The sequence below is a fragment of the Ceratotherium simum genome, chromosome 28, assembly GCF_057802395.1.
Source record: "Ceratotherium simum simum isolate JZ-2026a chromosome 28, ASM5780239v1, whole genome shotgun sequence".
Taxonomy (NCBI): domain Eukaryota; kingdom Metazoa; phylum Chordata; class Mammalia; order Perissodactyla; family Rhinocerotidae; genus Ceratotherium; species Ceratotherium simum.
This window is the reverse complement of record NC_141927.1, coordinates 20812950-20838628: the sequence shown is the minus strand read 5'-3', so window position 1 is coordinate 20838628 and position 25679 is coordinate 20812950. Positions and strand designations below refer to the sequence as shown.

General features: G+C 39.2%; 1 protein-coding gene across 1 annotated transcript; it reads right to left on the bottom strand.

Annotated features, from left to right (window-relative positions):
• On the bottom strand, window positions 1–22176 carry FGL1 (fibrinogen like 1). The gene is made up of 7 exons (XM_014786299.2): window positions 22103–22176; window positions 19045–19225; window positions 7880–8039; window positions 7531–7628; window positions 4354–4442; window positions 3993–4180; window positions 1–344 (listed from the first exon to the last, which is right to left on the bottom strand). Exons 1-7 carry the CDS (start codon window positions 22172–22174, stop codon window positions 185–187), a joined length of 948 nt encoding a protein of 315 aa, XP_014641785.1. The 5' UTR covers window positions 22175–22176; the 3' UTR covers window positions 1–184.
• Between the last annotated feature and the right edge of the window lie 3503 nt (window positions 22177–25679).

Below are 25679 nucleotides of genomic sequence, written 5' to 3'. Positions count from 1 at the left end.
CTTTATTTGGAATATATCACATATTAGCTCTACTGAAAGTATATTAAGTAACAAAGGCAAGAAAGAATGAAAAGTAGGTTACATCACAATTGCCATCATCATACACGTACATGTTCAAAATTGCTATTTTTCAAATCACTTTAAATCAAGATGAATTGCAGAAATGAAAGCCTAACAGAGACAATTAAACAATATTTGGAATAAAATCATTTGGCCTAATTTTCATAACCACAGATTTCAAAGAATACCACCATCCGTGCCAGGTGTGCCAGACAACCCCATTGTCTGTTTTAGCCGTGTAGGAGCCGGGGTAGTATAAACCATTCAGGTTTGCAGAGTGACACCTAGTGGGAGGAAAAATAAACAGAACAATCAGACTAGAAAAATACCCTTCTGAAACCCTCTTATTTTAGTAGCAAATGATCAAAAACATTTTAACGATGAATTCTGCTGTTTTTTCAGACAAAGGAATATTTATCAATTTACAAAAGCCAATAGATTTCTACAATTTTAAACTGGTGGGTTTTACTGCCATGACAAATTTCAGGATATATAACCCAGGTCACTTGTAGTGTATTGAAAAAGAAGCATTTCTGTTCTTAATAGCCTTTAAACAAAAAAAGAAAAAGAAGCAAACCAAAACATGACCTTGTAACCTTCAGCCTTTGCAGGAGTGACTCGGGTTAACAAAGCAAGGTGTGGCATGGTGCTCTCTTGCCAGCTGCCCTGGATAATTGGCCCTTACATGTTCATCCATCTGCTGCCAAGACTTAGCTTTCAAAGTTCAAACTCCTTTCCTCCCTTTTTTAAAATTGCTAGCATATCAAGTATTTCAACCTCAAGGGTAAGAAAACAGGGCCGGCCCCGTGGCTTAGCGGTTAAGTGCGCACGCTCCGCTACTGGCAGCCCAGGTTCGGATCCCGGGCACGCACCGATGCATCGCTTCTCCAGCCATGCTGAGGCCACGTCCCACGTACAGTAACTAGAAGGATATGCAACTATGACACACAACTATCTACTGGGGCTTTGGGGGAAAAAAGGAGGAGGATTGGCAATAGATGTTAGCTCAGAGCCGGTCTTCCTCAGCAAAAAGAGGAGGATTAGCATGGATGTTAGCTCAGGGCTGATCTTCCTCACAAAAAATAAAAATAAAAAAAAATAAAAAAAGGGTAAGAAAACAAAACCTAAATCACCGTTAAAAGTTTTCCCGGCCATCAACCAATAATCATTTTTCTGAGTTGCTGAGTTAATTTTTTACATATATTGCTCCAATCTAGATAAGTTGGTCAGATTATCATGTTTAAAAATGCCCCACTTCCTTCTTTGGAATCGGTAAATGTCGGCCCTAATATGGATCAACTAAGAGTATGTGATATTTTCTGTGTACTGTTACGAAATGAGTTACTACATATTTCTTTATTGATATAACCAATGAAAAGATGTCAGACATTAGGATATAAGGAGAACATTCACAAGGGATAGTTCTGAAAATCTATGGAAAGCACCCAAATTGTTGATTCAGAAAAGCTTACCATTTACCCATAAATGCTGAGTGGTTGCCTTGGATCACTTACCAGCCTAGTGATTCACTCCTGCTGACCATCTTGACAGTCCTCCTGATTTAATGGGATGTAACTAATCGAAACCACGGATGCTAAATCTGCAAGTGTCAAGAGCCTACTGTGTTTTTAAAACTGCGTGGAAGGTAATGTCAAACAGAAAATACTCTAAATTGAGCCTGCAGAATATATATTTTGTCATATCTCTATCCTCCTAGAGACATCTACTACATATACTTTTTAAATTTGGTCTATGATTTGAAGCCTATTAGGAAACTGACTCTATGGTCAACATAGGAAAACTTAGCTATTCTAAGACCAATTTTCCAGCATCTTTCAGTTTCTAGAACAGCCTGGACTTGAAACTAGATTGGGAGATGTTTGGGCTCCCTCGGGGAAGAAGCAGCTATGAGCACTCACATGAGATGCTACACCAGCAAAGCAGAGAAGAAGACATCAACACTCAGCGATTAGAGAAAGAACGGCTTGTAGGATGATAGAGTTAAACTACAGTAGTAGCAGGCATGGTAGAAGTAGCACCAAGCTTCTGGAACAATTGGCTTTTTTTCCAGTTTTTCTGATTTTTCCGTCTGCACAGCCTTATCATCTCCTTTAACTCCAAGGATAATGCAGGCTCCTTGGGTGGCTCCAGCTACTGAATCGCCTTCCTTTGTCCTCTCTGAACTCATATCTTTAAAGTCAAGTAAATCATTTATTTGCCCACGTTAATATGTGCGCTAGTTGTCAAGCCAATCAGCTGGGTGGGTACATGGTTTTGAGCTCATAGTAATATTAACCAATGTGATTGTTACTTCTGTATATGGAATTCTGTTCAAAAATCAAACAGTAAGGCATGTTGCAACTTCATGAATTGTAGTTAAGTTTTACATAATGCTGATAATTTTTACATAATGCTAACTTAGAAGGACAGGGGAAGAAAAAGGAGGAGGAAGAGAAGGTGATAAAAATGGTTTTTAAAAGAACAAGAAAATCTCTAGGGAAAAGACTATCATCACCTTTGATTTGCTAAGTAGGAAAGATAACTTTGTTTCTCTGTCCCTTCTCACTGCTGTGTGTATTCCAGTTTCTTTGCAAATGACCAAAAATTAAATGGACTCAAACTTTGTAAAAAGCAAAATCCAGAGAAAATACTCTTTTTACTACTTAGACTCAACTTGACACACCACACTCACTAACTGTAGCTCCACAGAATCTACAACTCTAAAATCAGCACGTCACAATAACTGATGTTCGTAATGAAGACTCTCATGATTTTAGGGAAAATTAATATATGTCTGGTATACCTCCACTTAATAAGACAGAGGATGCTTAAATGCTTTGAAAGTACTTCCATAACAAAAAAAGTTAAAATTTGGATTGTGAACTTAAATGGATAGTCCTCAACTACATGGAAAACCTGACACTCCAGAAATACTTACTCAAAGATTCTGTAAGGGAAAGTTTAAATGTCCAGATATTTTGAGATGGCCCCTGTCTTCCAAAGAGAACAGAAGACGTTCAAAGCTCGTGACTGCCGAACAGTTTGAGCACATCTGCTTTGCAGACATAGCAGGCTCATCAGGTTATTTTTAAGGAAGACTGTTTGAAGTTTCCACTCCTGCCTTAAATTTTTGATTACAACAAAGGGAGCTGTCTGGAAAACATCTTGGGTGGAGAACAGTTAAAGGAATCAGAACTATCTGGCCTGGAGAAGAGAAAATATTGAGGAATACAATAAATATCTTCTCATCCAGTGCCCGAAGAGTTATGTTGAAAAGGGATTATAATTACTTTGTAGCTACAGAGGGAAAAAACTGGCGAAGTATAAGAAGGCAGATTTCCAGTTAATACAAGGAAGAACTTAGTACCATCAAAAATGGAATGAGCTTGCTGATAAAGTAACATTGAAGGATTCAATCAGAGGGTGTAATTAGGTTTTAGGATACTGTAGAGGAAATTTCTGCATTGGGAGGAGCCCGGATTCAATGATTTAGTGAAAGTCATGGTAATTGAAAAGTAGTATTACATTGAAAAATTGACAATAACATGGCCATTTTGTATGACAGGAGAGGGTGAAGAGCCACTTGGTTATTAGAATGCCAAAAATATTTTACCTATATATAAATGCTTTCTGTTTCTTCATGTCCATCTGTGGCTTACTATTTATGATAACTCATCCATAATTCGGTTTGCAAACAATCTTTGTAAAAGTAGTAATTTGATTTATTTCTATGACATATCTTTCAAGCTTCACTAATGTACACAATGAACAAATCCTCAAAAATACTTTATCACTGAAGGATTCTAATAAGGATGGTTCCTTAATAAAACCACTATTACAAAGAAGACCAACACTACCTCATATATTCTAATTAATGCCCACCAGTGAGATATCATCAATACCATTACAACTATGTTTATAAAATGTCAAACCTGTTAAACCACCAGCCAGACTGATCTTCTTCTGCACAGTTCCCTTCGTAGTTGTCATTATCTCTGTCCCACGTGCTGAATTTCATTCCTTGGTGACTAGCCCACCATTGCACCTCAGGATGAAAATTCCCTGTAAGGGAGTCTCCAGCTGTTCCAGAATATTCTCCAATATTCAACTCATAGGAATTCTAAAGGAAAAGAGGCAATTTCCACTATTAGTTGTCACTGTTTAAAAAGTAGGTTGATTTAATAAACAAAAGAATAGGTCCTATTGTATATTTTTGTTTCAACAGACTTCAGGGTCTATACTGTATGTTTTACACATTAATTCATGATGTTACTTATTTGAAAATTTTAGTACCTTTTCATCTCCAACTTTGAAATTTTTATATTGTGCATAACAGCTATTTTTTTCAAAATCGGCAAGGTCGATTTTTAAAGTGTAGTCTCCTGAAAAAAAAAAATCAAGAAATTGTGGATTTTTTAATGTGTGAGATGACATTGACTTACTGAGGTTTAAAAACAACACATGGATCTATTTTACTTAGACCATTTCCTTCTGCCATGAATCAGTTTTCAAAGAATAAACAGTGACTCCATTGTGTTTACAACATGAACATTTTATTGTGTATTTTACTTGAAAAAAATTAGGGACACAATAGTAAAGGTAGAAATTTCCACTAGATCCATCATAGCTAAAAGCTAGTGCAATTCACTGGGCAAAGAACAACAGAAAATAAGTTACTATTTAGTTAATAGATTAAGAAATCTAACAATGAAAGAATAAGTTTTAAGAAGTTTAAACGTTTATCCTCTCTTTCCTAATTTTGGTAAGAATGTTTATCTTAAATATAAATAATGACTAAAATAGCTGGTATTTTCAAGTAATCATATTTCCTCACCATCTCGTCATTTGCAAATAACCAAGACTATTCCTTTTCAGAAACAGAACTATTGTCAGGTTTCATAGAAAGTTATAAATCAAACTAACTGTTAAATAATAGATGTTCTATCCTCCTATTTAGACAATGATCTATAAGACCCCTGGGCCCCATCACCAGGCCTGGTCTATGGTCAGGCTCCCTTCTCTTCCCAACCCTATCTCCATCACGCACAGCACAGTCTTGTCCACACCTGTGGACATTCTAGGCTGCACATCCAAGTTCGTTTACACCCACAATAAAAGCTGTTTCTTCACCTCCCCTCAGGCTTAGGAGTACACACACCAGCAACACAGTTTTCTCACAGGGGGACAGATGAAGAGGCATGAATGGACTCTGGAGATAAGCTCAAGGCTGTTTGGGCAGGAAATGCTGGACTCCCCCTTCCTAAAGAGAGTCTAGCGCCTATTGGCCTCGGCGCTTTGGCCCCACAGATTCCTCATCCCATGGAGCTCTCTAAAGTGGGGTTCCAAGAAAGAGCCCCTTCCAACCTGATCAAAAGGCAGTAAAGGTTATGTAGGCCAAGACGGTGAAGTGGACGGGAGCAGTAAGGCAGGCTAAGTTAACTCTCCTAAAAAATACTTTGTATTATAGAAGAGATATAAAGTCAGTCTCAATTTTTAGGTAACCATCTAAATATCTCTTTGTAATCTAAATATCAATATGTAAATAAAAATGCAATTACAGGCCATTTCTAAATTAACTTTATTGCGAACACTTCCAGCCAAAATTTATGTAATGGAGATAAAGCTATTTTCAAAGGCAATTCCTTAGCCTTAAGTGCTCTCATAATTAAAGAATGCAGGGACACGGCGCTGTTTTTCCTCGGGATGATATGATATGTGGTCACGAAGCCTGGAACTGATAAATACATTTTTGCTACCAAGAGAGTAGCCAGCCTGAACACCAATCAAAACATGAGGGGGAAGCAAATGTGTTGGCAAAGTGCATCTGAGCAAATAAGCACTTTATAATTTGAAAAATAATGTTTGAATTTTGTATATTTAGAAGGAGCCAAGGGTTGTCATAGTTTCAATAAGAAACCAGATATATATTAATGTATGAAAGAAACAGAAGCTGGTAGGATCAATGTTATATATTTATCGTGAAACACTTAAAAGTAGGATAATAAATACGTTAAAATTTAGAGAGCATTGAGCACAAGAAGGACAAAGTATTGGGCGTCTAGGATTATCCATCTTTTCTAAGCTGTTATTCTGGTGTCTCAGAGATCTTTATAATTATAATCCTACTGACTATTATGAATATAGAAACATCAATCGCTTTCCTTAACTTGAATGGAACAAGTAAACCCTTGCTCTTATACTTAATGTGTTGCCAGTGTGATTTAGCATGCTTTCTTGAGCGATACAATTGCATTTTATGAAACATTCAGAATCAGACCTGAGTAGAACTGACTATGATCTCAGACTGCAACTGAGGTAAGGAAGGCAGTGGTTTGGAGCAAAGGAATATGGGAAAGAGAAGCTTGAACAATTTGTTATCAAACTAATGACATTTTAGACAAATATTGAACTCTAAACATATCCATGAGTAAGTATATAGGGGAAATTGTACAGATGTCTGCAATTTACTTTGAAGTGTGTCAAAAATAATAATAAAATGGATGGATGGATAGATGGATAGATATGGGATAAACACAAGGGTAGTGAAATGTTAATGTGGAATCTAGGTGGGAGGTTGAAACTTCTTTCAGTTTTGCTGTAGCTTTGAAATTTTTCAAAATAAAATTTGAGGGTGGAATGGTAACAAGGACATTTAGTATATTCTGGTATTTGACTGCAAAAGCAGCTCCAGTCCCAATTCTTCACTTCTCCCTTTGCACTGTGACTTTGTAATGCCTCCCGTTAAGTCTATTTCCTTTCCCCTTACATCTGGTCCTGTGACTTCCTTTCACCAATAGAGGGCAGTGAAAACGACCATGGGGGAGTTCTGAGTGTAAGTCTCACTCTGTTTCTTGCAACACTGCCTGTGCTACAAGAACAAGTCCAAGCTAGCTAACTGGAAGATGAGAGACCGTATGTCGAGCAGAGAGCTGAATCTTTCCATCTGGGGCCAACCTAGAAGAGCCAGTCTCCAGCTGACCAGGAAGTTGATCACAGACCCGTGAGGAAGCCCGGCCAAGATCAGAAGAGTGCAGCCCTGATCAGCAGAACCACTCAGCCAACTTGTAGATTTGTGTGAAATAATAAATGGTTATGGTGTTAAGCCACTAAATTTTGAAGTGGCTTGTTACACAGTATTATTGTGGCAATAGATAACTGATACAACATATACATTTTGAGGCCCTCAAGGCATTTAAAAAAGAATGACTATAACATTACATTTCCTTCCCAAAAATGGAAAATATAAATATGAGAAATACCCCACACCCAATCCAGGTCTAGTTTCTTTTCCCCTATTCATAGTTTTAAGCAGCCACATTTCACAAAGGGGGTTATCGCCTGGAAGGGATCATTACCATCTGCAAATCATAGTGGTTACTGAATTAGTTCCATTGCCTATGATTTAGTAAAAAACACATTCGTGTTCTTTTTATTGTATTTCAAATGAATTTGATATCAGGCAAACCTTACCTTGTGTGGTTAATAAGTGAAGATTTTTATTACCCAGCCAATATTCACCATTTTTTTGGACAAAATTCCCAAAGCCATTTTCATAGTCATTCCAGCCTCTAAAAAATTTAAAGTGAAAGCTGATTTTAGCAAAATCCAAATGGACCTTTGCAGTACCCAAGATGCCCACCCCCCACTGGCACCCTCACCCCCGATATTTTCTTGATTAGTTAATGAATGTTCAGTATCTTATTTAGGAAGAGTGAAATTCTGTCTAATTAATAGACTTCAGAATATAATAAAAAGGTTTATTTATTATAAATCTCACATTTACTACTCCAAATAAATGCTTAGGTCATAATTAGCACACCTGTTAAAGTTCTCGCTGCCATCAGATCGTCTCTGAATTACAGTCCATCCTCCTCCATCAGACATGTCACAATAAACAGAAAATTCTGCTGGGCTCTGGAGAGGCTTGATTTTGTAAAATCCACTGCGCTTATACCCATCATTGAAAATCTCGGAACAATCTGTTTGCAAAACAAGATAATGTAAAATTTATTATGTGTCTTTTTTTTTTTTATGGGAGCCTCTGAATAAGATTACTCAATACTAATGGAGACAGATAAACACGTGGTGTAGATAATCAGCTTTTAAAAATTGCATCTTGTACATCTTCCAGTAGATATTAGGCAAGTCCTATTTCCTTTCCTAGTATCTAATTATCATGTGACTCCTTGATCTGATCAGAAAAAAAAAAAAGGAGTGAAGTAGGGATCTGGTTTCTCATTTCTAATTTCTGTGGAAAACAAAAATTACATGTGTTCAGTTAATTACAGTAGTATAAGTGGAACTTTAGCTTTATCAGACAGAATAGTGGAATTTATCTCTCCTATGAAGCTAAAATAAAAGTAGAAATATATAACATCAAACAAATAATTTAAAGTGGGTTAGCTTGACTTAGAGGATTGTAAATCATTATGAACATCTGAAAATGAACTCAAAATAGTAATATTCTTTTACATTCTTATAACCTCCCAGTCTCAACAGAGTTTTTACTAACCCACTGTAAGTTCTAACAGTCCATGCATTCTTAGATGTTTTTGCTAAAAACTGCAAGCTTCTACTACTCCTTGTATCCCTGCATTCTTCTTTGCCGTGATATTTCTTTGATGATTGAAGCCAACATAGCTACCAATTAGTCACCAAAAAAGTAATATCTGTTTCTTAAGCCACTTTACGGTGGGATAATTTAATATCCATTGGGTCTCATCTCGGCCAATCTGTACAGACTTAGGGGATATGGCGAGCATGGACTTCACTATTGTTGAGATGCCCAGGAAGCTCTGTTTTAGGGTGGTTGTTGAAGCAGTGCCACTATAAAGACATAGTCTCAAGAATGCCCAGTCACAGACTTTTGAGTAAAAATACCATAATTTAGCATTGTTAACTTTCACATTTTACCCTTATCATTTTGTTAGTTGTTTTCCTTTTTAAAAAAACACTTTCTGTTCCTGATTGGATAATTCCATTCTTTTAGCATATTTTTAAGCTCTTTCTTCATTTTCATTGTTTTGATGCCAAATTATCTACAATTCTGTTTTGTTACAAACAAAATATACTGCACATTAAGTAGATTGAATAGCCAATAGGAATCAGAAGAGAAAAGAAAACAAAGAACCTTTGTCACTTTCTAAAGCCCTTACCAGGTTGAGACCAATAATATACCACTGCTTTGGTGAGATGTTTATCTTTGTAATGATTTTGGCTTTATCCACATATTTATTTTTGAGATTCAGAAGCCCAAGTGTTCTTTATATGTGCTGGATTATAAAAAAGATCCTGTTTGGCAATTGAACAAGAAGAAAAACAATGGGAAAATGATTACCTAAAATTAGTTCAATGTTGTCCAAAAGCTTACAGCTTGTGGTCGAGTATATTGTACAACACTTTTCATTAAAGTAAGCAGATTTTAACCTTGTTAGGAAAGTGGTTCTTTGCTTGCATTTAATCTCCTACCAAAGAGCTGAATAGTAAAGACTCCTGAGGTTCAGACTATTTTCCAGGCAAATGTGGAGATGATTAGCTATAACATTTGCCTCTGGAAAACTTTGTGAATATGGAGTTTTCAGCCAACATTTTCTATTTGTTTTTATTTTATGCCAACTGCAAATTTGTTTGTGTTTTTTAAACACAACTTCTTTCCAGAGGAAAATGCCAAACACAACTTCAGATCTAGAGGAAAGCTTTCAGCTGAAAAAAACAAAAACCTAACAAGAAAATAAACATCAAAAAAGCAACAGTAGCTCAATTGATTACAGCACATCAGTTAAGGAACCTGCTTGGGGAAATGAGATTTACACTGTGATAGCAGAAAGTTCCAGCAATGTAAGGTTTAAAATACTAACTAGACATTTAAAACTATGATTTTCAAAATATTATGACCCATGCAATCCCCTGGAGAAAAGGCAGAGAAGGGCAGGCTAGAGATCTCCGTGTTCACGGGAGTTTTAAAAAAAAAAGGATTTTTGGAACCTTACATAATACTCGAGTGAAGCCAAGGTTTCCTGTCCTCTGTTTGACAAACATTGTGTTAAACTGGGTGAGGTGAATACTTTCTCTGATCATGCAGAAAGCAAGCCACTTTGGAAGGCTGAATGTTTAAGCTTCACCAAGTGGCATGACAGCCTGCCAAATGGGCTTTTTCCTCTTGTCCCAGAATGGCGGCAGAGCCCAAAGCTGAGAACCAAAGGCACTAAGTACCCCACATTCGAAACTCATAGAAAGTCCAGCCAAGAGGTCAGCCACTGCTCCACAGGGCATGCTGGGAAATGCCAGAAGTGGCCTAGACACCACCCTTCTCACCCCCAGGTGTCATAAGAAGGAAATATAAGAGGAGAAAGGAAGTTGGTTGCTTGGAGAGTGCAGTATTCTTGTAGGGTGGAGGGAGTGGGCTCTCTCTGAACACAAGAGAGAGAGGATGTAATAACACAGACAGATAGCTGACATTCATTGAGCTAAATGCTATGTGCTTTTGTCATCATGTACATCTACATTAACTCATTGAATCTTTACAACAAAGAAACAGGTATTGTTATCATTCCCATTTTATAGATGAGAAATATGAGGCACATAGAGGTTAAGTAACTTTCTGAAAGGCCACAGCTAGCAAGATGGGCAGTTGGACTTGGAAAGCAGGCTTCAGAGTCTACACTTTGACGACTACGCATACTGCCTCAAGAGACTGGCTCGTAAGCCCTGCTGGCTTAGTGGTTAAAGTTCAGCACATTCCACTTTGGTGGCCTGGGTTCTGTGTCTGGGCGCGGAACCACACCACTCATGTGTCAGTAGCCATGCTGTGGTGGCAGCTCATGTAGAAGAACTAGAAGAACCTACGACTAGAATATGTAACTATGTACTGGGGTTTTGGGGAGGGGAAAAAAAAAGAGAGAGGAAGATCGGCAACAGATATTAGCCCAGGGCAAATCTTTCCCAGCAAAAAAAAAGAAAAACAAAACAAAACAATTGCTCAGCAGTATTTAAAAAAAAGAAAGAAATTGGATCATAAAGATTGGGGCTTCTGCAGAAAGTGACATGGTTGAGCCAGTGGTCTTGTTGGCTGAACAGATGTTGTGATGCCACAGGCTGTTGTTATTGTCACCAATTAACGTGAATTTGCTTCTATAATCTTTTAATTTAGGTACATAATTCAATAGCACCCGAAAGCTTAAAAAAAGATGCATTTAATTATATGTTGTATAAAAATCATGTGATTTGTGCATTATCTGCATAAATTACTGGTTGTATGTAATTAGGTGTTTTCTACCCTGAGATGAATTAGAATTCAGAAGATAATTAACTTAGTAATAATATAGTAACTTGTAAATAAGACCAAAGTAGTCTATGTTTCTATAGATCATGTACATGAGTATTTAATTTTTTTTTTACATTTAAGGACACCAAAAACATAAACTTTGGTGCTAGCAAGTTCTTATGTATTTTATACATTATATATTATATATAATTATGCATGTTATATATAGTTATAATATATTATATATTTTATTATAATTTATGTTATTATATATTTTATTTATCAAATGTTTGCCCTTGGAAGGCTGTCTAGTACTATTTGCCTATATGCTAAAAAATAAAGTACAATTAAACTGTATTTATATTTCATAGTTTATTCCTCCTTCTCCTCCTCCACGCTTGTACCATATATAAAAAATATTAAACATGGATCTACCGACTTCCAAATTTGTTTTTAGCTGTTAGATCCAGAAACAGTCATCTAGAATGTCTATCATCTGTCTTATTACACATGTTATAATGTTATAAGACACACACACACAATATATAATGTTTTGTCTAGATCCCTTCCATGTAACTCTTCTATCCAATTCCTGCTTATACAGTCATCCTGCTCTGACCTTGATATTTTAATTTCTTAGGAACTGATTTCTTGCCTTACTCCTTGGTGACCTCTTGTTTCCCAAGTTCTGTTCCCAGCACTCTCCAACACAGAGATCAGATTTTCAGCTCTTAAACCTCAATCTTCTCATGACTGGTGGCACAGTCCCAGTAACAACATCCATTATCTGACACTTGAACCTACGTTGACAACCTGCTCAGATTGTGTTTGAACAGATACCCTTGGTCTTGAGCTTGGTTTGGAATTTGGAATATGGTACTTTGGAATATCTTGCATCCATCAGTTCCTTGCCCTAGAGGTCAGTTTTGTACCTACCTTTGGAATCACATATCTGTACGCTCATCCCTTTAATAACCAACCTGTTGCCTTCTTCTCAAGTTCTTATTCAATTAGCTATCATGTTTTACCCCATAGGTCTGTTTGAAGTGTTTGCCCTCACTTTTTTTCACCTTATCTGTTCCACCAATTAAATTTTTAAAATATGCATTCAACGTTTACTATATGCCAGTCACCATGTTAGGTGCTGAAGATGCAAACAACTAGACGGTTTAGCAGGGCAGATAGACGGCAAAGCATGCAGTGACAGTACTCCATGATCAGTGTTAAGACAGAAAAGTAAAGGTGCTTTTGGAATGTATAGAAGTGGTACCTAATCCAGACTTCAGGGTCAGAAGTTTCCTGAAGGGCTAAAATTAGAGTCTGAAGGATGAATGGTAGGGGTCAGCTCACGGGGCAGGGGTTGAGTAGAGAACATGTTCCAGACAGAGAAAAGGGCTAACGCAGAGTTCCAAAGGCTCAGGAGAGCAGGGCACTGTTGAGAAGTTGAAATAAGTTTAGTGTACCTGGACTGTAACATGCAAAAGAGACGCATGACAACAGACAATGTCCAAATTCTAGTTCTGCCATATATTTCTGACCCCACACCTATGCTGCCTCCACAAAGCCCATACACTCATAATACTAGCATCTCTCTGCCAGGACTATCCCCTCCATCACTAAACACACTTTTAGCTCTTTATCGCTCTGTATTGAGCCCCTGTGTCTGGAAGAGGTGTCATCCCTGGAATCAAAGACTCTCCTTCATGTTTTTCTTGTATTCTCTTTTCTCTCCTTCTCTCCTTTTTTTGTACCACCCCCCACCACCACCTTTCCTCTTTTCTCTAGCTTTGATCATGCACTTGGGGGTTTTGATTGCTGCTTTCTCTGATCTCCCCTCCCCCAGCCCTGACTCCTTTTCTGACCTGGGGTGCCTCAAGAGACAGCGCAGCAGGGGCTGAGGGAGACAGTAGCAAATTCAAGGTCATGCAGGGGGCTGTGTCAAATTTAAATGGCCAAGACTTTATATCCATTTTCCCCAAGGAAATTGGGATGGGAGAGAAACAGATACGATAGATCAATCTGTTCATTTTTGTCAGGATCCCTTCTAGTTTTGTATCTAGTTTATTGTGTAACACAGTTTATCTTGGAAACACTTAAAAAAATAATGATAGCTACATTTATGAGCACTTACTGAGTGCCAGGCACAGTCCTAAATGCTTGACGTGTCTTCATTCATTTAATCCTCACAACAATCCTGTAAACTAGATACCATTATTATCCTCATTTTACAGCTGAGAAAATTGAGGCATAGAGAAGCTAAATAACTTGCCCGAGGAAATACTGCTAGTAGTGCTGCAATCCATTCTCCAAACAATACCCAAGACTTAACCGTGGTTTAAAGAGACCATTCATGTATGTTTGGGTGACTAAAGGCAGGGACATCCACAGAGGGCAGATCCAGATCCAAGCCAGTGTGTACTCTACTCACTGTCACTATTAGCCTCTGCTATCCCTCTAGGAAAATTCACTGGCAACAGAGCTCCTTCTAGACTCTCTTCTTTAGAGTCGGTTATGTCAGACTTCACGCCAGCTTCATGGGTTTCTTGTCTGGTTTCACACTTAGGGGAAGCAGAGACGTTATTGCTACTTCTCCTCTGGCTAGACAGGGCGTGGCTCCAAATTTAGCTGGGCTTTCTAGAAGAATTAAGCCAATGTTTGTTGGCTCTGTCTGTCATAATATGGCCACTAGCTGACCATAGACTTGGGCAGTGGATGAGGCCAGTTTGCCACTAATCTTGGTGAATGCAGCTTTTGACCAGGTGTTAGAATGGAATGATTTTAACTCCCTTTGCAGTAAACTAGAAAGAGGTCCAGTACCCACCCCTCTTCAATGTTTGGAACTAGTAAATGTAATGTCTCTTTAAATCTAAGAGCATACCTCGGGGCTGCTGCCTCATTTCGCCCCCTCACCTGTTTGGTAGAAGGGGATGAGATACATTATGGGTGGCAGATCTGATTTACTACTTCAAGGCAGGGAATAGAAGCCCAAGCCATGCCATAGCTCAGGTCTTGTTTAGGAAGGCATGCTCCACTGTTCTGTGGGCTGTGGTGTTCTTCAGTATCCTCTGTTGACCCTCAGATACTCCTGAGGGAGGAACATGCTGTATCACATCTTTCATTGACTGATATCTCCTGAAAAGTTCATTATCTTGATGACGGTAGACATTCTTTTGAAGATGGCACACTTTATTCCTTGAAAGGGCTTCCCCATCTGTACCAGTCACTGACCAATTTGTTCATTAACAAGACCATCCTCCACCGTGCATTTAAAGTCACATGATCCTGACTGACACATTCAGTGTGTCTCCTGGATTTAGGAAGCAATGTTCAAAATGTAAAATCCACCTGTCCACTCCCCAGTTAACCAGATGAATCATCAAATGGACTGTATAGCCTAGGAAGCTACCTCACAATATCACCTGCCAACTGGTCTACCTATCTCACCACTGATGAGTTTACTCCAAACTTGCTTCACTCCTCCACCGAGAATACTCTATTCCAGTGCAATCATGGCCCTCAGCCCTACTACTTTTGTTAATCTCTGACTTCATTGACATTCCACTGATCAGTCAGGTTCTGAACAAACTACATATCTCTCAGTAGGGTTTCTAAGATATCCTCTAGTGAATCAATGACAGAGAATTCACTGGTTGGCCCTGAACCCTGACTAAAGGACACTTCTAGCTACTTTTCTTCATAAAGGTACAACTTTCTCAGGCCAGAAGCTGCTATCTAAGGCAATGCAAGGTATATTATATTTGATAGGGCTGCCATAATAAAATACCTTAGATTGGGTAGCTTAAACAACAGAAATTTATTTCCTCACAGCTCTGGAGCTTGCAAGATCAAGATTAAGGTGCCAGCAGGGTTGGTTTCTTCTGAACTCCTCTGTCCTTGGCTTCCAGATGGCCACCTTCTCGCTGTATCCTCACGTGGTCTTTCCTCTGTGCATCCACATCCTTGGTGTCTTTTTGTGTGTCCAAATTTCCTCTTCTTATAAGGACACCAGTCTGATTGGGGCCCATATAATGGCTTCATTTTAACTTAATCACCTGTTTTAAGGCCCTATCTCCAAATATAGTCACATTTATAGGCACTGGGGGTTAGGGGCTTCAACATATGAATTTGGGGGGATATGATTCAGCCCATAAGACAGAGTCATCAAGCAAATGGCCTTTTGACCATTCTGGTTACCCCCTTCTCTGTGAATCAACCTTTTTATCCACAATGATTGGCCCAATTAAACTGGTGAGATCCTACCCTAAAATCTGTGTCTTATTGACATTTTCCACAGTCTCAGGATAGGTAGCCAATGTCTGCTGGGTGGATACCTAACCACAGTACAACCAGGCCCCAACTTCATCCAATGAAAAGGGTACCAAACTGCCACAGGACCCTACCTCCTTCTTGAAAAGAAGTAAAGTCTTCTTCTAGGTGACCCCAGGAAACTTTGGCCCTTCTCAGACTGTGGGAAGAAAATTTGGTGAGAAGCCTGACCTGGTTCTGGTCTTGAAAATCTCATCTACATCCATCAGTAAAAGCACAAATCCTTTTCACACCTGTAGGGATTCTCCTTTAATTGGTCTTGAGTGGGACCTAGGCACTGTTTGTGGACAGTTTCCAACATGTCACTTGCATTTCTGTATATTCTCTAGACAGAGCTTGTGTTCTGGACTATTTTTTCCTATAGTGAACAGCCTTGGAAGATAGAGATATTGTCTCCCCCTAGAACAGATGGCAGTCAGGTTGCTGTGCACTATCATAAGGATAACATCTCCCTCTGGGGCAAAGGCTGGGCAGATTTGCTTGCAACCCATTATAAAAGACTGAGGATTCTTAAGCTCAGGGTTTGTCAACTGTGACATAGCCCACTGCCTGCACATTTTCCATCTGGGTTATTCCACACTTCTCCCTTAGTATTTGCAGGCAAAGTATATTGATGTAAACATGAAGCTCATGTCTCTGACCCAGGAGTCTCTTGTCTCCTGCCAGCGTCCATGAAACCATGGCAGGCTAACTTGTTAGCTTGCAAACAGAGTAAAATCCCAGACCCTTCACAGTTCTTTACAGGCATCAGCCTTTTAAAATGTCACTGGTGATTCTAATGGGTAGTTCTGGCTGAGAATCACAGTCTTCAAGGAATCTCTACTGATTCTGCTTCCTGTGCAATTGCTTTCCTGAGCCTTCTTTTACTGTCTTGCCTAATCGTCACAGTAGTTCTCTTCTTGGGTTCCAGTTCCCGGTTCTTTGCCCCTGTGATTGCTTCTAACAGTCACTTTGTTTCCCAAGCCTGTTTTTACCCAAGCTGTGTTTGGTTCCTCTTTGTTCCATGCTCCAGAGCCACAGGTCATCCTCACTCTATATGCATTCCCACTACCACAGGCCAGTGGCTCTGGCCTCCTTCTGATCCCTAAAGAGGGAAAGGGCATTTGGACTCAAAGGATTGAATTGCTGGACAACAGAGGGTCAGGAACCCAGGGCACAGAGTCTGAGCAGAGAGAGAATAGTATCTTGGTAAAGAGAGAAAAAGTGAGCATTTTATTAAAGCATAGGTTCTAAGATTCTCTCAACTGTTATATCCTACACTGGTGAGTATATTTAGACATACAAAAGAAAGATGTTTTTATGCTCATCAACTTGGCATTTCTTTAGCCTCCACAGTTTTCAATTATAGTCAGATATATTTCCCAATTTATAGTTGCTTATCTTGCAATTCCCGTCTCTATGTACTACCTCGCTTTCATTCATAAATATGAAGTTCTACTACATTCCAGGCAATCTGATAAGCAAGAGAGAGTACTTTAAACATTGTCCCAGACCTTACAAAGTGCCCAGTTAATTGACCAAGACAGACTCCTAAACAGAGAAGTCATAATACATCACGGCAGTAGCTAGAGTAGACATATGAACAAAGTGCTCTAGACGGCCTTCTCGGTGTTTCTGACAACCATTGTTTGTTTACTTTAAAAGATGCCCTGAGGAAGTCGGGTGAATAGTTTTCTATAGAGAATAACGACGTTATCATTATATGCAGTGATATGCGCAACATGTTCACAGTTTAAGATCATTTATTTTCTGGGGGGAACACGACTAATCAAAAGAAAAATTACCCTCTTCGACATCGGTCTTAGCAACATCTTTTCAAACACCACATCTGACCGGGCAAGAGAAACAATAGAAAAAATAAACAAATGGGACTACATCAAACTAAAAAGCTTCTGCACAGCAAAGGAAACCATCAACAAAACGAAAAGACAACCTAACAATTGGGAGAAGATATTTGCAAACCATACATCTGATAAGGGCTTAATCTCCAAAACATATAAAGAACTCATGCATCTCAACAACAAAAAAACTACCAACCCAATTAAAAAATGGGCAAAAGACCTGAACAGACATTTCTCCAAAGAAGACATACAGATGGCCAACAGACACATGAAAAGATGTTCAAAATCACTAACTATCAGGGAAATGCAAATCAAAACTACAATGAGATATCACCTCACGCCAGTCAGAATGGCTATAATTAACAAGACAGGAAACAACATGTGTTGGAGAGGATGTGGAGAGAAGGGAACTCTCATACACTGCTGGTGGGAGTGCAAACTGGTGCAGCCACTATGGAAAACAGTATGGAGATTCCTCAAAAAATCAAGGATAGAACTACCATATGATCCAGCTATTCCACTGTTGGGTATTTATCCAAAGAACTTGAAAACACCAATTTGCAAAGGTACATGCACCCCTGTGTTCATTGCAGCCTTATTCACAATAGCCAAGACTTGGAAGCAACCTAAGTGCCCATCAAGGGACGAATGGATAAAGAAGCTGTGGTATATATACACAATGGAATACTACTCAGCCATAAGAAACGACGAAATCCAGCCATTTGTGACAACATGGATGGACATTGAGGGTATAATGCAAAGTGAAATAAGTCAGAGGGAGAAGGCCAAATACCGTATGATTTCCTTCATTAAGTAGTAGGTAATAACAACAATAAACAAACACATAGGGACAGAGATTGGATTGGTGGTTACCAGAGGGGAAGGGGGGAGGGTGGAGGGTGAAAGGGATAATTCGGTACATGTGTGTGGTGATGGGTTGTAATTAGTATTTTGGTGGTGAACATGATGTAGTCCATGCAGAAATAGAAGTACAATGATGTACACCTGAAATTTTTGCAATGTTATAAACCAATGTTACTGCAATAAAAAAAAAAAAAAAGAAAAATTACCAAATCATAAAATATACACATAAAAATAACTCTTTTATTCTCCTAAATAATTCTGATTCTTTTTCCTTCTCTGTCCTTTTGTTCTGTTACTACCCTAAGGCACATCAGGGTTTCAGAAGGGAAAACTGTATAAGTGTAACATGAATGATACACAAATAACAACTAAGCTCAGCTGTAAAATTTCGCAAATGGTATCTGCTATTTCCACACTGATATTGAAACAATCTATTATCTTGATCTCTTAGTAAACTATAGAAATTCTCAGATATTTAGCATTGATATTGAATGTCCCCTACGGAGATAATAGAGGGGAAAAGGGTAAGATATGGTAGAAGACATTTAAATGTGGTATAATGCTTCATGTTGCTCGTTACTAGAATGGGAAAAACTCAGCGAAACCAGAAAGTGATCAAATAATTAACACTGTCATTGCACATGGATGAATGATATGTTATTGAAACACTCAAGAAAAATAGATTCTGACCTGCATATTGCCTCTTGCCTCCAAGGTCAATGACACTATTCTCCTCTCCTTTATCGAGGAGCTGGATTTCCTTCTCATGCAAGAGCTGCGCTATCCTGACCTGTTGCTGTTTGACCCGGGTCTCGAGCAGGCGCACTTGGGCTCTGAGCCGTGCCTGCTCCTGGAGACAGTCCTCGAGAGCCTGCAAAGCAAAGCACATCTCGTACTTACGGAAAATAAATGCTCCTAACAAATTGGATAAATTAATGATTCAATTTTGGCCGCAACTCCCATTTCAGAATATTATTCTAACCAAAATGTAGTTTGAAAGTTCTAATACTATTTATTATTTGAAGAATAAGAAATTATGGCTAATGCTAAAGGGCTTGGACTAAAAAATTATATAAAAATAATCTGAATGACTACACTAAGAGCTTTAGAGTCATTGTCTCATTTGATCTTCGTAACGATTCCATGAGTTAGGAACGGGCTTAACCCTGGTGAGAAAACCTGCTCAAGAGTCCCCAGTGGGTAAGAGAAGTCAGCATTCAAATCTAGTTCTAGGTCCCTACCCTCAATCTCTACATGACGCTGCCTAAGTGCTTTATAGCATCATTACACGTCATTAGTGTGTCAGTTCCTAAAATAAATGAGGCTTTTGAATCATCTTCTGGTATTAATATGTTCTAAAGTATAATTGAATGCTTACAATCTGATGACATACGGGCACCTTTATAAGGGATGATAGTTTAGACTCATATCCCTGAGGATCTCACCTACGTACCTGTCGCTGGAAATTCTACTGGAGTCACTTTAACTTTTTGCTCATTTGTTGTTTTGCCCTCAGTTACTTCAAAAAGGGAAGGGAGGAGCCTGAGTCTTCCAGTTCAATCATTTGTCTTCTCTAAAAAGACAAATAACCCAAGAATATTGCACATGAAAGAGTTTATGAGCTCCTTTCTAAAGTGGCATCTGACTGAACAGCACTCTCCAGACAGAAAGCAAATATCGTTGGTGAATTGGGAAGGAGAGTTGCAGAGGTGGGTCTCCTGGGAAGAGGTACTGAGGCCAAGAAGCTGCAAAGAAGGCTCTTGAGTTACTCAGGGTAGAAAAAAAAAAAAAAAGGACAAAAGACAAATTTTTGCCATTTTTCCATTTTTCCCTTGACATCTCTATTTGCGGCTCATGTCATGATCTCCTGTGATAAGTCTAAATGTTCACTTCTGAGAAATTATGAATTTCAATGTGTAATTGCCTTACACTACTTTTGTATGTGTGTGTGTGTGAGGAAGATCAGCCCTGTGCTAACATCTGCCAATCCTCCTCTTGTTTTGCTGAGGAAGACTGGCCCTGGGCTAACATCCGTGCCCATCTTCCTCTACTTTATGTGGGACACCACCACAGCATGGCTTGACAAGCGGTGCATCGGTGCGTGCCCGGGATCCAAATTGGCGAACCCTGGGCCGCCGCAGCGGAGGGCATGCACTTAACCGCTGCGCCACTGGGCCGGCCCCTGCCTTACACTAGTTTTATATACATTATTTCTGAAAACAGGCATTTGATTATAGTCAGATATATTTCCCAATTTATGTTTGCATAACTTCTTGTTCCTATCTTTATGTACTACCTTGTATTCATTCCATAAATATGAGGACCTTTTGTGTTCCAGGCACTCTGCTAGGCAGTCAGAACAGCATAATTAGATATCCTATTTGGGACAAAGGAAAGAGGTACACTGCCTTCGTATGAAAGACTATAATGTAAATACAGAAATTCATCCTCAAAACTGCAAGTCATATAGCAAAAGAATGGAGAAGCAGTGATAGAGGCCTCCTCTCTCCCATCTTCAGGCCCAGGTCACTGACTGTCTCCCAGCTGTTTCTCTAGGACTATTTCTTATTTGCTCTTGGTACCCTCTCCTCTTCACTCTTTGATTTATCCTCTCTGAAAGAGTTAGTTGCTTAGCCCCCTAGGTCACACCTGTTTAAAAAGATAAACAGGAAAGACACTTTATGATGTATGGAATCCTGTGCTGCTTTCCAATTAGTTATGATTAGGGAAATTAGTTATGGTATCATTAAATATAGTGGACTATGCAATTTAAAAATAACTGAAGGGGGCCAGCCCCATGGCATAGTGGTTAATTTCAGCTCAGTCCGCTTTGGCAGCCCAGGTTTGTGGGTTCGGATCCCGGGCATGGACCTACACCACTCATCAGCCATGCCGTGGCGGCAACCCACATACAAAATAGAGGAAGATTGGCACAGGTGTTAGCTCAGGGACAATCTTCCTCAGCAAATAAATAAATAAATAAATAACTGAAGGGATTACGGACGAGTACATTCAATCTTTATGAGACTGCATATATGGTTTTAGTAAGCTTATTTAAAACTTAGGAGTTTTTTCTCCCGGAACTTTGAGTAAATGAGTATTTTTTCCTTTTTACTCGTGAATGGAAGAAAGGTACAAGTTCATTGTAGTTATTTTCAAGTAATCTGTTCAGTTTACACTAATAGCGTCCAATATTGGAAAGCCCATGGTCAATTTTAAGGGACAGTTTTAAATTCCTAATACTATGTAACAACCCAAATAACTCCAGTAAATTAAAAAAGATTTTTATTTGTTGTGAATACTGATTTTTACTTAAAAATTTTTTTTTGTGTGTGTGAGGAAGATCAGTTCTGAGCTAACATCCATGCCAATCCTTCTCTTTTTTTGCCGAGGAAGACTGGCCCTGGGCTAACATGCATGTCCATCTTCCTCCACTTTATATGGGACGCCGCCACCGCATGGCCTGACAAGTGGTGCATCGGTACACGCCCGGGATCTGAACCCGGGCCGCCAGCAGTGGAGCGCGTGCACTTAACCGCTACGCCACGGGGCCAACCCAAAAGAAATTTTTTAAAGCACTTGGTAAAGTGCCTATTATGTGGCAGATGCTTCCACAAACCTTTTTCAATTTTCCCCTTTAGTTAAGTTCTTTCAGTGACAAGTTCCTATAGATTTTCTGCAAAATAAAAGAAAATTCAGGTGAAAGCAGGCATTATAAATGCAAGAATAGTTTCTGTAAGGAGCTTACCCAGCTTTCCCTGCCCATTACCAGGGTAGTGATGACAAGGATGAAACTGAACATCTTCGTCATTTTCCCCATTGAGAGAACTGCAAGAGCAAAAAGAATTTCATCAAGTTATTTACTGTGAATTTTTCATAAGTCCAGAGTTCGGTTCAGACTCAAGGCGATCCACGCCATATCTCTCATCTGAGAGTCACCAAGGAAATTCTCCTGGACTTCCCCAGGCTTCCTCCACACAGAATGATGCTCACTGTTACCTTAAATAGAAGTGAACCTGTTCAGTTGCAGGAATGCAGGAGGGACTCTGACTCTTTGGGTGGTCCTAATGAGCTGCTGGTACAGCAATGTGGAAAAGGCACAGGCTCTGTAAGCACCAAGACCTGGGTCCATATTTTGGCTAAGCCACTTCCTAGTTGTGTGACCTTAGACAACTTGCTAAAATGCTCCTGATCTGTAAAATGGAAATCATAATTCCTACCTTAGAGGCCTGTGTCAATTTTGATGTAATATTTTTAGATACTCTTGCATATGATTAGTCCTAAATGAATAGTAACTCTTTTTGTATATGGAATACTGCTTTTATTTTTAAAAGAAGAAGAAAGAAAAAAGGTTACAACATATAGGAGGTAATATGCACTGTTTTTCTTAATGTCTTAACTTATAGGCAAGCTACCAAGATAATATAAAACTTTAAGCCCTGCTTCAAGTTGTAGAGGAAAATTAACTTTATCACTTCTTGAGATTATTTTTATATCAATCTTGAAGTCATGAGTCTTGATGAAAAATTTTGCTCATCCTCAAAATTACTTCTGTGTGCTGCCAGTGGTGAATTTTCATAAATTTTAGAAGCTAAGGAGCCTGGAAGAACAGAAATATCTGCATAACCTTCAAACAAATTTTATACCTAAAGTTTCTGCTAAAAAGAAGAACAGGAATCAACTGAATTATTTATTTGTTAGCCTATTTTTATTCTTACAGAACCTATGATCACCAGGTCCTTTTCATATATCTCTTTCTTAACTTTTATGTAATTGAAGAAGTGGTTTCTAAACTTTGCTGCCCATTAGGATCACTTGGGGAGCTTTAAAAAAATCTCCATGCCCAGGGATTGAATGAGAAGTCTAAAGGTGGCAGTCAGGCCTTGGAATTTTTTTTTTTTTTTTTTTTGTGAGGCGATCAGCCCTGTGCTAACATCCGCCAATCCTCCTCTTTTTTTGCTGAGGAAGACGGCCCTGGGCTAACATCCGTGCCCATCCTCCTCCACTTTATATGGGACGCCGCCACAGCATGGCTTGCCAAGCAGTGCGTCGGTGCGCGCCCGGGATCCGAACCAGCGAACCCCGGGCCGCCGCAGCGGAGCGCGCGTACCCAACCACTTGCACCACCAGGCCGGCCCCAGGCCTTGGAATTTTTTAAAGACTTCCAGCTGATTCCAATGTTCAGCAAAGTTTGGGAAGCAATGGTTTAAGGACTTAATAGACAAAATTTTTTTTAGTCTATGTTAATAAAGTAGGTAGTCCATTCTTAGTCCTTCTGAGGCTAACAAAAACAGTTACAGAATGGGAGGGACATTACTTAAATTCAGAGACCAATAGCATGCTAGCACCTTGGGAAGCACTGTAAAATATAACGTGAATTTTTAGAATATGTGAAAATTGTGCATTACAGAGAGTAATAAAGAGTTTGATAGACATAATTGTGTAATTTTACTTCACAGTTTTTACTTCTGGCTGACATTTTTTTTACTACATACCCACAGCTGACATTTTTACTTCTGGATGACATTTTTTTTTTACTACATACCTAGAGCTGTGCTATGCATTTTACAAGCATCTTATTTAATCCTCAAATAACTCCTAAGGCAAGCACTGTTATCCTCAGCATACAAATGGATAGACCAGAGAGGTTAAGTCACTTCCCTAAGATCATACAACAGACACATGGAAGACCCAGCATTTGAGCTGAGGGCTTTCCACCTTGAAGGCCCATGCCCCTAACCTGTGCTCTACACGGCCTTCCTCTCTATATACATATAAACGCTGCTATATACAGGGAAAAAGGCTGCAGAGAGGTAAAGAGGCCCTCCTACTTGGCCTTCTCCAGTGAACATCATGCTCACTCCTGAACACAGCTGTGACTTATTTGGTCCTGAGTCATGTTCTTCTCCTAAGGAACATTAGGTTAACTTGGCAGGAGAGGAGACAGCTGCACTAAAACAGAAGCAGTCCTAGGGAATGGTAGCATCAGCAAGCATTTATTGATCCTCAGCTATCTGCTCAGCACTATGCTACGTGCTGTAGAAGAATAAAACATAGCTAAATCAGCAAGGCAAAGTTTTGGGGAAGAAATAAAAATATTAAAATGGAAATTAAAGACAATATAAAATAAGTATATATGGAACAGTACATAATTAAATATAAAACTAAACTTTCCCACACCACCCCTCAAGACAAAATTACTTACTTCCTCCACTGTGGTCGCATTCTATATTTACAGACCAATATTTATTCACTCAATAAACATTGTTTGCATGCCTACTATGGTCTAGACACTGGGCCAGGTGATGAAATTATCATTTGGTCGGTTTTTTACGTGTCTGTCTCCAGCTGCTTTCTTTGGTCCATGCTATTTTGCTTAGAATAAGATTTTTGAAGGCAAAGGCCACACTTTGCTAATTATTGTATCCCCAATATCTAACTTATTGTTAGATATTGTGGTGACCCTGAAGAAAGTTTAGTTGTTGCCTCTGCAGAAAATTTTCCCCAGGAAGGAAAATCTTTCTTAGAGGAGAAAATGTGATTTCCTTGCCATAGAATTACAGTCTGTTTGCTATGAGAGAATTACAGTCCTCTTCTATGCTTATCCTGGTCAAGGGGAAAAGGACGGGCTAAGTGTACTCTTAAATATAAGTGTTAAGAAGGAGTTAGGGACTTTCAGTTGGATTAAACACACGAATTTATTTTTTATTTCTCACAAAATTCCACTAGGAAAGGAGTAAAGAAAAATGGAGAAGACATAAATTGACAAGGTCAAACAGAAAGGGAGAGGAGGAAAACCTGGCATGCCATGTCAATGAGTTTAGAGGTGATAAAAAGCCTGTGAGGGAGTTGGCAAAGCTGCTAAAACTAAATAACAAGTTGCAGCAGAGGGGAACACCACAAGAAGCAAGCTAAGTTGCATTGCAATTCCCCAGATGGGTGTGGGGTTGGAGGTGCAGATAGCTTGGAAGGCAGAGTGGAGGTGATCAGCTGACACTCAGATCCTCACCTAAGCCCTGAGAAGCCAGGCGATTACTGCTTCTCCCACCCCATCAGAAAACAGAAGGCTTACTTTCCATTAACGTTAAACCATCGGGACTCCAGGTAGCGTGACCACAGGCACAACGGAGGACAAGGGAGAGACCCCCACCTGGCTACTTCTATCTCAGCAGCCAGGCAGCCAGTTCTAGACTCCTCCCACCCCTTTCCAGGCCAGAGAGCATGGGATTCCTCTCTGGAGGAACAAATAGCCTCCCAGAAAAGATCTTCAGAGACTGACAATGGGAGGTTCTCCAACAAACAAGCCTTGTCCTTGCCCGATCATT